Here is a 14,348-nt window from a genome sequence, read left to right as displayed (position 1 = left end):
ACATCTTGCCCTATAAAGTGCTTTATTCCATCGATGGGAACGGCAACATGACGCGTTTCGTCCGGGGAACCCGGACTTGATCACATGACAGTCCCAGAGATACAAGTGGTTAAATACTGTCGGTCACTCCCCCTGACTCCTCCCATTAATGAACATGGACATAGTGAACATACTATTTCATGTTATATCATAAAAATCGGCTGGCTATCACTTTTACTTCAATGCCACAAATGTACATTAATAACATCATCGTATTTAGAGTTCATAAAAAAGGAAATATATATATATATATATATATATATATATATAGTGTATAGAATCTGAACTTTCTCCACATAGTGTGAGTAGAGATAGATCTCAATGGATTCTATGCCCTAAATTGGTATAAAAGGACACAATATATATATATATATATATATATATATATATATATATATATATATATATATATACACATATATAAATAATATAATATACATATATTCATTACAAATACAATGATAGAATTAATAAAAGTGATAAAAATGAAGGGCAAGTGCCCAATATTACAACGGATTAATACAATAACAGAAAAATATTAACCTGTTATTACTGTCCAAGGAGGTCAGAGGGGACAAGGTTCAGTAAAAGGGAAAAAAACACATAATGTCATAGAATATATATATATATATATATATATATATATATATATATATATATATATATATATATATATATATATATATATATATGTATGTATATATATATTGCCACAGCTTCTTCTTCCTACGTTTAGTAGACCAAAGACACGGCACAGCAACAGATAGTTTTTTGCGTTATTTATTTACACACCAGTGCAAAAAAGAATATATATATATATATGTATATGTATATGTATATATATATATATATATGTATATATATATATATTCTATGACATTATGTGGCGTCCACAAATGTAAAAATAAATTACACAATGTAATTATTATATATAAAAAATTGTGGAGGATTGAAGTAAACATTTAACAAAATGTCAAGGCCCACTGGAGGGCAAAAAAAAGGGTTATAAATAAAATATCAAGATTCAAAAAGGATTTATCTATCAGACGTGACTAAATGCCGTAACACGGTCGGCAATATGTCATCAAAAGTAAATGGGCGTCCCTGTAACTTTTTAAGATAGACCATAGATGGGGGATATAAAATATGCACAAATAAACATTGAATAAAAAACGCCAGTTTCCTCAATAAATAGTGACATGGAAGATATTGTGTAAAAACGACATTTCCCAAGTTGCTTCCGGCATTAGTTACAGGAAGTGATGCAGTCACAACAGAATGTTTGGCGGGACCTCTGTAGAAATATGAGGGGCTCAGAATTTTCCATAGTATTAACCGTGAGCAAGCTACATGTTTGTAGCGAAACGCGTCGGTTTTGGAATTATTTGCTTGTTTGCTGGAAACTACTGTGAATAAAACTTTGGGAAACGGAGAACTTTGTGAGTGCGTACACATTTTCCTTAATCAAGGAGGTTTGTTGAATACATGAAAGCGTGGCTCTGCTACTAGTACGGCACCGGAGAAGGGAGCGCCAGGGGTCTGCAATTGAGAGCCGAATCGGTGGATGTTTAAAAAGCAGACCCGGTGAACGCCAACTCTGTTGAATTGCTGCAACGTGGAAGTGCCCTGTGGGGAAAACGAACGCAAACCGGCGGACCGACATCGAAGGGTGAAGGTAAGCACGGGGAGTGTTGGTTAACCTAGCGGGCCACTAACGAAGTGGATTAAAAGAACAGGGGAAGTTGGCTAAATTTGCGAACTAAGAGTAATTCTGTTGTACTGGGACAAACCGCAAGTCAGATCAAAGTATCTAAGAGCGGAACGGATAAACAAAATAGTAACAACATAGACAATTACTTGTTTGCACAAAGTTATTCCCTTTGATTTTAATTCCTTCAGGACATTTTAAGGAATTACAAAACTAAGCAGTAAAAATTGATGAATTCAGTTTCCAGCATATAGCAATACGACACAGTTAAAATATGGATAAAAGAGACGCCAAAATAATTGAATTATTGGACTCTTCTTTTTTCGAACAAAAGACACCATTGCCCAGTAAGGATAAAAATAAACACGACACTCAAAAAACAGACACAAGGAGTAAATTCAAACAATGGGAAAGATTGAGTAAGAAAGAAATCAATAAATGGTGGGAACTAATCACCTTGAAAAAATATCTTGAAGTAAAGAGAGTTCCCCGGGGATTGAGGCTTTCATTGATGCCTAGCCAACAGGATGCAACAGATGAATTACTAAAAGAATGGGGAGATCACATCTTGGACTCATCACTTGGTCTAATTACAATTTTAATAAAGCATCTGGAAATAGCGTTGGCTAAAATTAAAGATGTACTATCAGAATTGGAAAAAGAATTGGCAGCCATAGAATTGAATCCAGAAATGACAAAATTGAAAGAAGCTCTTGAAAAATATGTGGATAAACATGAGGAGATTGTAAGGAATCGGAAACAATCCAAATTCCAGCGAGACACGGATGATTACGCATATGGAAGGATTTTCACATATGCAAGAAAATTTGACATCTTCAAAAATCAAGGAGGAAAGGGCTCGGGATACCAAAGCGCAACTAGCGCAACATCAATGACATCCACGGGTACGAGTGAAGATGGCTCAGAAAATGAAGACCAAACAACAAAAGATTTTTTGGGCGACATGAGGCTGGTCCTCAAACAAAGATTCTGGGAACAAAATCAACCCCAAGCATCAAAAGGAAGAGGAAGAGGACGCAAGTGGGTACCTAAATCAGGAGTGGCCCCAAGAAACCAACAAAAAGAAGCCAAAGGAGGAAATGGCCCCCAAAAAATAGGAACGGAAACCAGATCCATGCGCCAGAAGAATAAAAAATAAATTGGTCGAAGATAATTCCCAATGAAGAAGAACTGGGAGTTATAAATTTATCGGGAAGAATTATAAATGAGAATGAAATTTCTCTCCTGAAAAAGGGTATCAATTTCTGTCCATCAGAATCTATGAACATGGCTCAAACCCGTATCGATCTATACAAGTACATAAGGAAGATCAAATTAGCCAAAATCTTTGAGGAAAATACACAAATGGCGAATTTCACAAAATTAAAAAAGAAAAAGAGACTGCAATTGTCAGAAGAAGAGCGAGGCCTAACAACATTGGATTTACCAGCATTAGTTACTCTGGCAAATCTGGATGTAACAGATGATGATGAAAACATCTCGGAATTAGGAGTGTGCCCACAAAAAGGAGCTGGTTTAAGTGGTATGAAAACAACATCAAGATTCTACCCACAATTGCCGCAGGGCAATAGAATTGCAATTTTTAAGGAAGCAATCGTTTGAGACATCTATAAAATAAAGGGAATGAAATATCAAGATAATTTAAGACCAGAAGAAAGAGCAGCATTAATGGATTTAAGTGAGGATAAGACAATAACAATAAAAATGGCCGATAAACGCGGCAACATTGTTATCTTGAATACAAAAGATTATGTGATGGAAGCCCATTCACAACTTGAAGACAAAAAATACTACAGAAAGTTGGAAAAGAATCCGACAGAGATCTTCAAGGAAAAGCTGGATAAAAAACTCAAGCTGTGGACAGACCAAAATCTGATAGATCTGGATGAAAGCAAATTTTTGACAACAGAACGCCCAGTAATGGCTACTATATATTTTTTGCCCAAAGTGCATAAGAATCCATTAAAACCACCAGGGAGGCCTATCGTGTCATCAAAGGTGTCACTTATGGAACCAGTAGCCAATTACATTGATTTCTTTTTTATGCCGTTTGTTATGAATTAAGTTCCTACTTACGAGATACAACTGATCTGTTGAAACATTTACAGGGACTCCCATGGCAGTCAAATTACATGCTCATCACCATGGACGTGATATCATTATATACTAATATTGACAATAACATTGGATTGAATGCATGTCTTACTGCATGTCTTACTTTTTGAAGGAAAGAGACATTCAATTTAACAGACAAAATCAGATGTTAATTGACATGGTGGAAATGTGCCTAACACAAAACATTTTTTTGTTTGGAGAGCAAATATTCCAACAAACAAGAGGATGTGCGATGGGTTTCTCATTCAGCCCGGCGTATGCATGTCTCACTATGGGTTGGTGGGAACAACAGGTCGCATGGCACCCGGATAATGATATCTATGTGAACAAAATAGCAAAATGGGTCAGATACATCGACGACCTACTAATTGTGTGGGAAGGAACTAATCAGGAGTTCGAGGCCTATTTTCAGATCCTGAATTCATCTAGCACAAACATAAGATTTACTTATAACATCAGTAAAGACAAAGCAATCTTTCTTGATACAGAAATATATATTCGAAATGACAAAGTTGAAACTACTTTACATAGAAAGGAAACTGCAACAAACTCAACCCTACATGCTAGCAGTTTCCACAAACCTTCTGTAAAAGAGAACATTCCATATGGTGAATTTTTAAGATTAAGGCGGATCTGCTCAGAGGAAAGCGAATGGAAAAAGACTAGCCATGCAATGGCACTTAGATTCAAAAATCGAGGCTACAATAAGAAAATGATTGAAAAAGGATGGAAAAGAGCAAAAGAGAAAGAAAGAAAGGATGCTCTAACAACAAAACGTGAAGCCATAAAAACCATGGACAAGAGTAAACCAGAGGAAAGGAAAGTAAGACTTGTGTTAGACTATACAAGAGAATCCAAACAAATTGTGGGCATCTTAAGAAAAAATTGGAAACTGCTTCAATTAGATCAAACAACAAGCAAAATAATGGGCAAGCACCCACAAGTAACCTTCAGGCGGGCTAAAAACGTTAAAGACAGACTAGTTCATAGTCATCATCAGGATCATACCAAAAAAAAAGAAAGGAATACAATGGATGAAAACAAAAGGTTTTATTAAATGCCAACACTGTAAGGTGTGTCAGATAGCAGTAAACAAAAAGGAGGTACTGATGCCAAATAACAAAATGTGAAAAATCAAGGAATTGATCACATGTCTAAGCACTCATGTTGTATATGTGATTGAATGTCCGTGTCTTCTTAAATACATCGGAAGCACAAAGAATGAATTAAAAAAGAGAATTCTGGAGCATGTAAGAGCGACAGTAAATAAGGACAGAAGCAATGCTATTGCAAAACATATGGAGACTACTCATAATGGTGATTGGACCTTGTTGAAATTTTACGCCTTAGAAACAATCGTCCCACATGAAAGAGGTAGGGATAGAGAAAGAATTGTAAGGTGTAGAGAATCACGACAAATCCTCAATTTCAGGACAATGACCCCGATGGGTCTGAATCAGAGTGAGGAACTGTATGTACACTTGTGAATATGATGTCAATTAATTATGCATGGTGATTTGAGTAATTTGGAAAAGAATAGTGGAATAGGAGGAATGGAAAAAATTGCAATGTACAAAAACATAAAAAATGGAAATGAATGTAAAGTATAAACATATGCTTTTATATAAAAAAAAGAGGAAGTAACTGGCATGATGATAATTAAGTTTCTTTTGCAGTGCATAAACTACTGGGACAACCACTAAATAAACAAGTATATATTCACATACACAATATTTAAAAGTATGAATTTCACAACTTATGGTAGAATCTGCAATAGCTTTTTTCAATACTCACACAATTAGCCCACTAGAGGGCACTAAATGGCATTGAGTAAAATGAATTAGGTGGCGTCCACAAATGTAAAAATAAATTACACATTGTAATTATTATATATAAAAAATTGTGGAGGATTGAAGTAAACATTTAATAAAATGTCAAGGCCCACTGGAGGGCAAAAAAAAGGGTTATAAATAAAATATCAAGATTCAAAAAGGATTTATCTATCAGACGTGACTAAATGTCGTAACACGGTCGGAAATATATCATCAAAAGTAAATGGGCGTCCCTGTAACTTTTTAAGATAGACCATAGATGGGGGATATAAAATATGCACAAATAAACATTGAATAAAAAACGCCAGTTTCCTCAATAAATAGTGACATGGAAGATATTGTGTAAAAACTACATTTCCCAAGTTGCTTCCGGCATTAGTTACAGGAAGTGATGCAATCACAACAGAATGTTTGGCGGGACCTCTGTAGAAATAGGAGGGGCTCAGAATTTTCCATAGTATTAACCGCGAGCAAGCTACACGTTTGTAGCAAAAAGCGTCGGTTTTGGAATTATTTGCTTGTTTGCTGGAAATAACTGCAAATAAAACTTTGGGAAACGGGTAACTTTGTGAGTGCGTACTCATTTTCCTTAATCAAGGAGGTTTGTTGAATACATGAAAGCGTGGTTTTGCTGAGGAGTACAGCACCGGAGAAGGGAGCGCCAGGGGTCTGCAATTGAGAGCCGAATCGGTGGATATATATATATATATATATATATATATATATATATATATATACAGAAGAGAATCAATTCCAACAGGTCTGGGTAGATGAAAATGTGTTATTTTTATGTTTGATAAACAAAAAATAACGTGTTTCTACTCTTCTGATTCTAGGTCACATGCATATATGTATAATGCGCCTGAAGTCACCATTCCCGCCCTTGGCTAATCCCAAGGCAGCAGACAGAAGTACTGACATTGGTGTGATATCTCCTCCTCTTCAAATCACAAGTCAGCAGGCAGAAGCACTGACATTAGTGTAATATCACCTCCTCTGAAAATCCCAAGTCAGCACTTTCATGAACTGATATTGGGATGGAGTCACCATGCCCCATTTCATTTGCCAAAATCTGGGCAATGGATACGAGCCATGACATCAATCAATCAACCAATCAATAATTGGTCTGATAGAGAGCACAGTTACTCAGTGATTGTCCTGCACTAGCCAGGCCTTTAGACAGATCATGCACATGAAATGGTCCTGGAGTCACAGCACCTCCCACAGCAAATCTCATGGTAGCAGGAAGATGTAGGTATATGTATCAGAAATGAATCTCAAACTCACAGTCCCAACACATGGTGGCAGGCAGGAGAACTAGCATGGGCTGGAGTCATCTCTATACACTGGCCAATCCAAGGCCGTGAGCCAGAACACTTCTAATGCCTGGAGTCTTCCTTTCTCCACCTTGGACATTCATCGGACATTTGGCAGGAGCACTGACAAGTGCCTGGAGTCACCCTCATATTACACTGGCCAATCTTAATGCAGTATCATCAGTTATTATCTCTTCTGCTCTGTCCCAACTTAATACAATTGAGGTCCTTCTTGTCCTGGAATAACCTTTTATTTTTTATTCACCCCTAGCCATGAACCAGCTCTGGAAAGGAAGAGACCACATGGCTGAGATGACCAGCATGATGGATGAGCGTGAGGTGATTAATGGTGTAAAGTCGAAGAGTGTGGTGGATTTACTCAAGGACCACTCGGTCCGCCGGCAACTCATCATCCTCCTGCTTGTCTGTGGAGGTCTTCAGTTCATTGGCATCAATGTGGTAATTCTCCCTTCTTACATCACTTACACCGCTACATGTAGATGTTTTTTTCTGGTATCCTTTAAATAATTGATGTCCCCAGACCTATGAATCACTTCCAGGGGAGGGATCAGGTCTAAAAACCAAAGCTAGATTCAGGGAAAATGTGTTATATTTGAAGGTATGGTGGCTGCAGGTACATATCAATGGAGGTAGACAGTTACATACTAATATTTATTATCAGGTAGATATGTACAGACGTTAGGTAGTCAGGTATGCATATAAGTACTGTTAGAATTGGGGGTCTCTGGTTGGCACAGGTATGCACTTGTGACAAACAGGAACGCTCTGCTCTAGTCAGGGCAAGGGACTTACTCCTAAAAATAAGTACCCCTGCTCACCCTCTAGGTAGTGTGGCGCGAGCAGACAAGGCTAAACTTCAGGGCGTTTCAGTAGTTAAGCATTTATGACCACATACAGTAAAAAAGGAATGCACCACAGATGGACACCAGACGTAGTTATGTATAAAAATAAGTACTTTATATAAACTCTTTAAGTAGACTTACGACAAGACCAAATAACGTTTTAAGAATGAGCCACAACATTGTTTAGGCCAGCGTTCTGTGAATAAATGTGTAGTTCTTTTTGGTGTGCGCGTGGCGCACTCTCTATCCGACTCCTATACTGTTCACAAAATCAAGTAGTGCTACCCGGGCGTTGTGGACTTAGGGGTCCGTGGTGGGCACACAGGGGGCCTTAGCGGGGGCACAGTACCATAGAGATTGAGGAGTCCGGCCGAAACAGGCAAGCCATGCGTGGCGGAGGACGGGGCGCAGGTCGGCCTTCTGATGCGGTGGTCCCGGCTGAGTCTGGCTTCGTAGGAATGAGGCAGAGAGCGGGGGCTACAGGGTGATGAGGCGGACGAGGCGGATCCTCGGGGACGTTGAGACGTTGCGACGTTCGAGTCATACCTTCGGGTCTGCGGGGGGGAGCTGCATTGCAAGGGGGGCAGGCGCGGCACAGGGCTTCCGGTACAGGACGTACGGGAGGCTCGCAGCGTGCGGCGTGGCCCTCGGGACTTCAGAGTGCAAGCGGGGCGGCCAGGTACGTCTCGTACGTATGGGCCGTCCAGGGCTTTGAACAGTACTCGGATTGGATTCCGGCGGGAGGGGTGAGATGCGCCCAGTGCGATGCGAGGTGGGCGAGGTGACAAAGTGCGGGCAGCCCAGTGAAGCATAGGGTGAGCGGATCGGGATCGAGCGAGGCTCACACAAGGCGGGGGCGGCCAGGCACAAGCGTCACGGACCAAGGAGGGGGCGAGGGGCACTGGGAATGACAGCTCCAGCGAGGGGGGAAAGGCAGCAGACCAGCAGCAGACAGCGAAGGCAGGATGAGCCCAATGGTCCTGGAGCTCACTTCAGGGGCAAGCTTGCTTCCAAGCCCTTGGAGATCGTTTCTTTTTAGGAAGGTACAAGTAGATTAAAAAGTCTCTCTCAGTCTTTTCCTCTCCTTCTTGCAGCACGGCACCCACCACAGGCCAGTCTCCCAGGTCAGAGACAGTAGTCCTCCATGTAGCTTTCCCAGGTCCTTCTCTGCGGGCAGAGTTTCTTCTTGGCGCAAACAGGATCGGATTTTTAGGAGCAGGGCTCCTACTTTTATACACAAAATCCTTTGTTCTTGCAGGCCTGGGGGGGATTTGCCTAATCCAGTCCAGTCCCTGAGCACTTTGTTTTGCAGACTCTGGCTTCTCCTTTCAGTGAGCAGGGCAGGGACATCAGACGCTCCGCAGGATGTGGAGCCAGCATTGTGGTGACAAGTACAGTCCAGGAGTACTCTGTTGACAGTCTTCCCCTCTCTCTTCACAAGGTGCAGGGCAGAGACATCAGCCGCTCCCCCGGGGGCGGAGCCAGCATTGAGGTGGCAGAGCACAGCCCTATTCAGAGTCAAGGGACACTCCCCCCACCAATCCTGGTGTAATCTCTCTATTGACCACCTGTCAGCCCCTCCTGTCGCCTGGAATTCCCCAGCCCTGTCACACACAGAAACCAGACAGCAGATATACATCAGAGCAGAGGCGGGCTGAAATGGTTAGGCAAGCAAATACTAACTTTCTAAAAGTAGTATTTGCAAACACAGGATATTGAAATAAACTTTACTAAAATAAGTATTTTATTATTCTGAGTTCAGGCATACTAAACTTGACTTTCTACCATGCTCTCTGAGTCTGTTAGGATTATAGAGTGTAATAATTCCAGCAGCCCATTCTGGCCTATGGAGTGCGGGTACCTTACATTAGTGAAAAACGAAAATGGCTGTAATTCACTATTACGACATACCACACACATCAGGGCTTGTCCCACCTTATGCTTACAATGCACCCTGCCCTTGGGCCTACCATAGGGGTGACTAATATGAAGTTAAGGGAAGGTTTAGGGACTGGCAAGTAGGTGCACTAGCGCAGTCAGCATGACAGTACCAGACTGCATGCAGGTTCTGCAATGGCAGACCTTAGACACATTTTAAAGGGCTGCTTCTGTGGGTGGCACAACCAGTGCTGCAGGCCCACTAGCAGCATTTGTATTTACAAGCCCTGGCTCTCCTGGTGCACTTTACTGGGGTCTGTCAGTAAACCATATAAGTCAAACATGGAATCCAATAAATGTATACACTTTTCATAGGGAGCACTTGCACTGTGGCACTGATTGGCAGTAGAACGGTGCCCTGATCGGCTAACACCAGCAAAACATATGAGGCGCATCAGCAAAAAGTGGAAGGGAAACTCACACCAAGGTGCCAGGTCTAACAAGTACACCACCAGGAGGATGATTTATCAGTTCAGTCCCTGGGCAGCATCTGCTGGTTATAACTATCACACAAAGAATCCAGAGGAACCACAAGATGTCCCATGGCAGGACATGTAAGGTTGAAATGACAGACACATTTACAACAGAACGGAATGCCACAATATGTTTGGATGCTTGAACAACAAGAAGACACTGTCTGCCAGGTTCTTTTTTTCTAGACACAGGTACTAATGGGCATCTTTATCACTGTAGAACTTTATAATCATATAAGATGGGAAAATAAATATGCACACCATGTGTTCAACCAGTAACCACCTCCTGGTAAAACAAAGCCCAAAGCCCACCACCCCTTCAAAAGCCTACTTGCTGATGCTTATATGATGTAATAAAATGTAAGAGTAACATTTGAACCAATGTTAGGTAGGCTTTCTGTTATATCAGGTATTGCTCCTCTGTCATATATGGATATCTTTCCTACCTGGTGTCAGAACTCAAGCCTGGTTGTGGTTTCTCAAGAGTGGGGAAAATACGACACTCCCTAAGTCAGCGCACTCTCAGAGTGAGGAATACAACTCCTGAAGATATTGTTACCACAGGGAAAAGAGGGATCAGTTTAGAAAAAGAGACACGCAAGGTTCTGATGGCAATGCAGATCAGCACTTCACAAAAACTCACTAGACCTCTTAGTTTCTATACCAAAAGGCACACAACACATCAGCAACAAGTCTTCAATAAGCATGCTTGAGTCCAAAGCTTAGACTCAATGTAGTTCTTACTTGTATAAAAAATAAGAGAAGCTCTATCACCACCAACCCGGCCTCCAGTACCACCATAACCAACACCAGTGATGCCCTTAGATGCATCCTCCTCAACGTGTGCTCCTTGCACAAACACGCCATGGAGATCTGGAACCTACTCGACTCTCTCTCACCAGACATTGGGTTCTTCACAGAGACCTGAACCAACGCCTCCTCAGGCCCGACAACGCCGCCATCCCGGAAGGACACAAGATCCAGAGGAAGGACCGCCCCAACCCCCCGGGAGGGGGCCTCGCCATCATTCACAAGAACACTCTCTGCCTCACCACCTCCAGTGAAACTTTACCCTCCGCCGACACCTGCAATTCCTGATCCAGACCAGCCCCAACTTTACGATCCGTGGAACCCTTGTCTTCAGACCCCCCGGCCCCCGGGCACCCTTCACCGCCACCATCACTGACTTCATCGCACCCCACGCCATAGCCTCAATGAACTACATACCCATCGGAGACCTGAACTTCTATCTCGACAACTCAGTGACCCCCAACTCCACCACCCTCCGGGACAACCTCACCAACATTGGACTCAACCAACTCATCACCACACCCACCCACAGGGCAGGACTCAACTCCATCTTCACAGCAGGAAAAATCGTCCACTTCAGCTACACAACGCAGCCCCCATGGACTGACCACCACTGCGTACACTTCACCATCGACAAACCCAAAACACACAAAGCAGCCCCATGCCCACCAAGAAGAAACTGGAGCAAGGTCACTGAGGAGCAACTCAACTCCACCCTCACTTGAGACAAGCACACACCAGCATCCAACGCCAATGCCGCAGCCCGAGAACTCCAAACCTGGATCTCCAACTGCGCAGATAAGCTCGCCACGCTACCCAACACCTACAAACAGCACCCAGAAAAGCCACCTGGTTCACCGCCAATCTCTGAAAAACGAGATGCACCTGCAGGCACCTGGAGAAGAACTGGAGAAATGGCAAGACACTTGAAAACAACACCACTGACAAGGACACCATGACCAACTACCGCAACCGAATCAGAACCACCAAGAGGACTTTCATCCACACCAAAATCATCACCAAATCCACCAACTCCAAGGAAAGCTTCACTGTCATCCAGGAATTCACCAACCCTCGCAACAAAGCCACAGACATCACCCCGTCCCAAGACCTCTGCGACAAGCTTGGAACATACTTCCACCTCAAGATCAAAAATCTCTTCAACAACTTAATTGATTCTCCACCTCATGCCAGAGCCAGCCTTTCCCCCACATGCACCGGCCATCCCACAATCTCCACCTGGACGCAGATTACAGTCACGGACACCACCGCAATCATGAAAGGCATCCACTCAGGAGCCCCACTGACCCCTGTCCCCCACACATCTACCACAGAGCAACCACCACCATCACACCCGAATACAATGCACCATCAACACCACCCTGGCACCTTCCCAGATGACTAGAAATGCACAGAAGTCAGGCCCATGCTCAGGAAGCCGACAGCTGACCCCACCGACCTCAAAAACTACTGGCCCATCTCGCTCTTCCTCTAAGCGGCCAAAGTTGCAAAGAAAACAGTCAACAGGGAACTGACACAATTCATCGAAGACAATGCCATCCTTGACCCATCCCAATCCCGCTTCTGAAGCAACCACAGCACAGAGACCACCCTACTCGCCACCACAGTCCTGGACCAAGGCCACTCTGCAGCCGTCATCTTCCTCGACCTATTGGCAGCCTTTGACACAGTCTCCCACTGCACACTCGTCGCCAGACAACACGACGCCGGCATACAAGGAACAGCCCTAGACTGGGTCAGATCATTCCTCACCGTAAGAAGCCAAAGAATTAGACTGCCCCCCATCCATCTCAGATCCCTCGGAAATCACCTGCGGAGTCCCACAGCAATCATCGCTGAGCCCGACTCTCTTCAACATCTACATCGCCCCCTTCGCCGCCATAATCCAACAACACAGCCTCAACATTGACTCTTACACTGATGACACCCAGCTTATCCTCTCCCTCACCAAAGACCCTACCACCACCAGACTCAACTTCCAGAAAGGAATGCAGGAGGTCACCGTATGGATGACCAACATCTGCCTCAAGCTCAATGCTGAGAAGACAGAATTCCTCATACTCGGAACCACTCCTTCAGCATGGGACAACCCTTGGTGGCTGTAAAGCGTGCTACTTACCCGTGAGGGTCTCAAGGCGCTGAGGGGATGGGGTGCCGCTACTGCGAGTAGGTCTTGGGTCTGCCGTAGGTGGGCAGGGAGGGTGTTCCAGGTCTTGGCAACGAGGTAGGAGAAGGATCTGCCACCGGAGGTTGTTCATTGGATGCGGGGAACATCGGCGAGGGCGAGGCTGAGGGGCGGAGCTGGCGGGTCGGGGTGTAGAAGTTGAGTCTGCTTTTCAGGTAGGCTGGTCCGGCGTTGAGGAGTGCTGTGTGTGCATGGGTGAGGAGCTTGAAGGTGATCCTCTTGTCGATGGAGAGCCAGTGTAGGTCTCTCAGGTGGGGGGTGATGTGGCTGCGGCGGGGGACGTTGACGATCAGTCGGGCGGAGGTGTTTTGGATGCGTTTTAGTCATTGTAGGTGTTTGGCTGGGATTTCTGTGTTGCCATAGTCCAGTATGCTGCTGATCAGGGCCTGTGTCACCGTTATTCTTGTTTCGGTCGGGATCCACTTGTAGATCTTGCGGAGCATGCAGAGGGAATTGTAGCAGGAGGAGGAGACTGTGTTGACCTGTTTAGACATGTAGAGGGAGGAGTCGAGGATGAATCCTAGGTTGCATGAATAGTCGGTGGGGGTCGGTGCTGATCCCAGTGTGGTCGGCCACCATGATTTGTCCCAGGCTGAGGGGGTAGGTCCGAGGATGAGTACCTCCGTCTTGTCCGAGTTTAGCTTCAGACAGCTGTTTTGCATCCAGTCGGCGACGGCCTTCATTTCCTCGTGGAGTTTGGGTTTGGCATTGTGCAGGTCCTTGGAGAGGGAAAGGATGAGCTTGGTGTCAATGTAGGAGATGATGTTGAGGTCGTGTTGGCAGGCCACTCTTGCGAGGGGGGCCATGTAGATGTTGAACAGCGTTGGGCTGAGGGATGAGCCCTGGGGGACACCGCAGATGATGTCAGTGGCCTCGGATCAGAAGGGTGGGAGGCGGACACTCTGGGTTCTGCTGGAGAGGAGGACGTGGTCCAGTCCAGGGCCTTCTCTTGGATTACGGCTTCTAGGAGGCGTGTTTTTAGAGTGCAATGGCAGTCCGTGTCGAAGGCGGCAGACAGGTCCAGGAG

The 14,348-nt window shown here is 44.0% G+C and overlaps 1 protein-coding gene across 1 annotated transcript in view; it reads left to right on the top strand.

Annotated features, from left to right (window-relative positions):
* Positions 1–14,348, top strand: part of LOC144792664 (solute carrier family 2, facilitated glucose transporter member 11-like) — a 517,386-nt gene that overhangs the window by 378,362 nt on the left and 124,676 nt on the right. Inside the window, exon 7 of the mRNA XM_078667810.1 lies at positions 7,303–7,490. Within this exon, the coding sequence (XP_078523936.1) occupies positions 7,303–7,490 (188 nt within the window). The remainder of the gene's footprint in view (positions 1–7,302; positions 7,491–14,348) is intronic.

The sequence above is a fragment of the Lissotriton helveticus genome, chromosome 11 (assembly GCF_964261635.1).
Source record: "Lissotriton helveticus chromosome 11, aLisHel1.1, whole genome shotgun sequence".
Classification (NCBI taxonomy): domain Eukaryota; kingdom Metazoa; phylum Chordata; class Amphibia; order Caudata; family Salamandridae; genus Lissotriton; species Lissotriton helveticus.
Note: the sequence above shows the minus strand (reverse complement) of the source record. Positions and strands in the feature narration are given on the sequence as shown.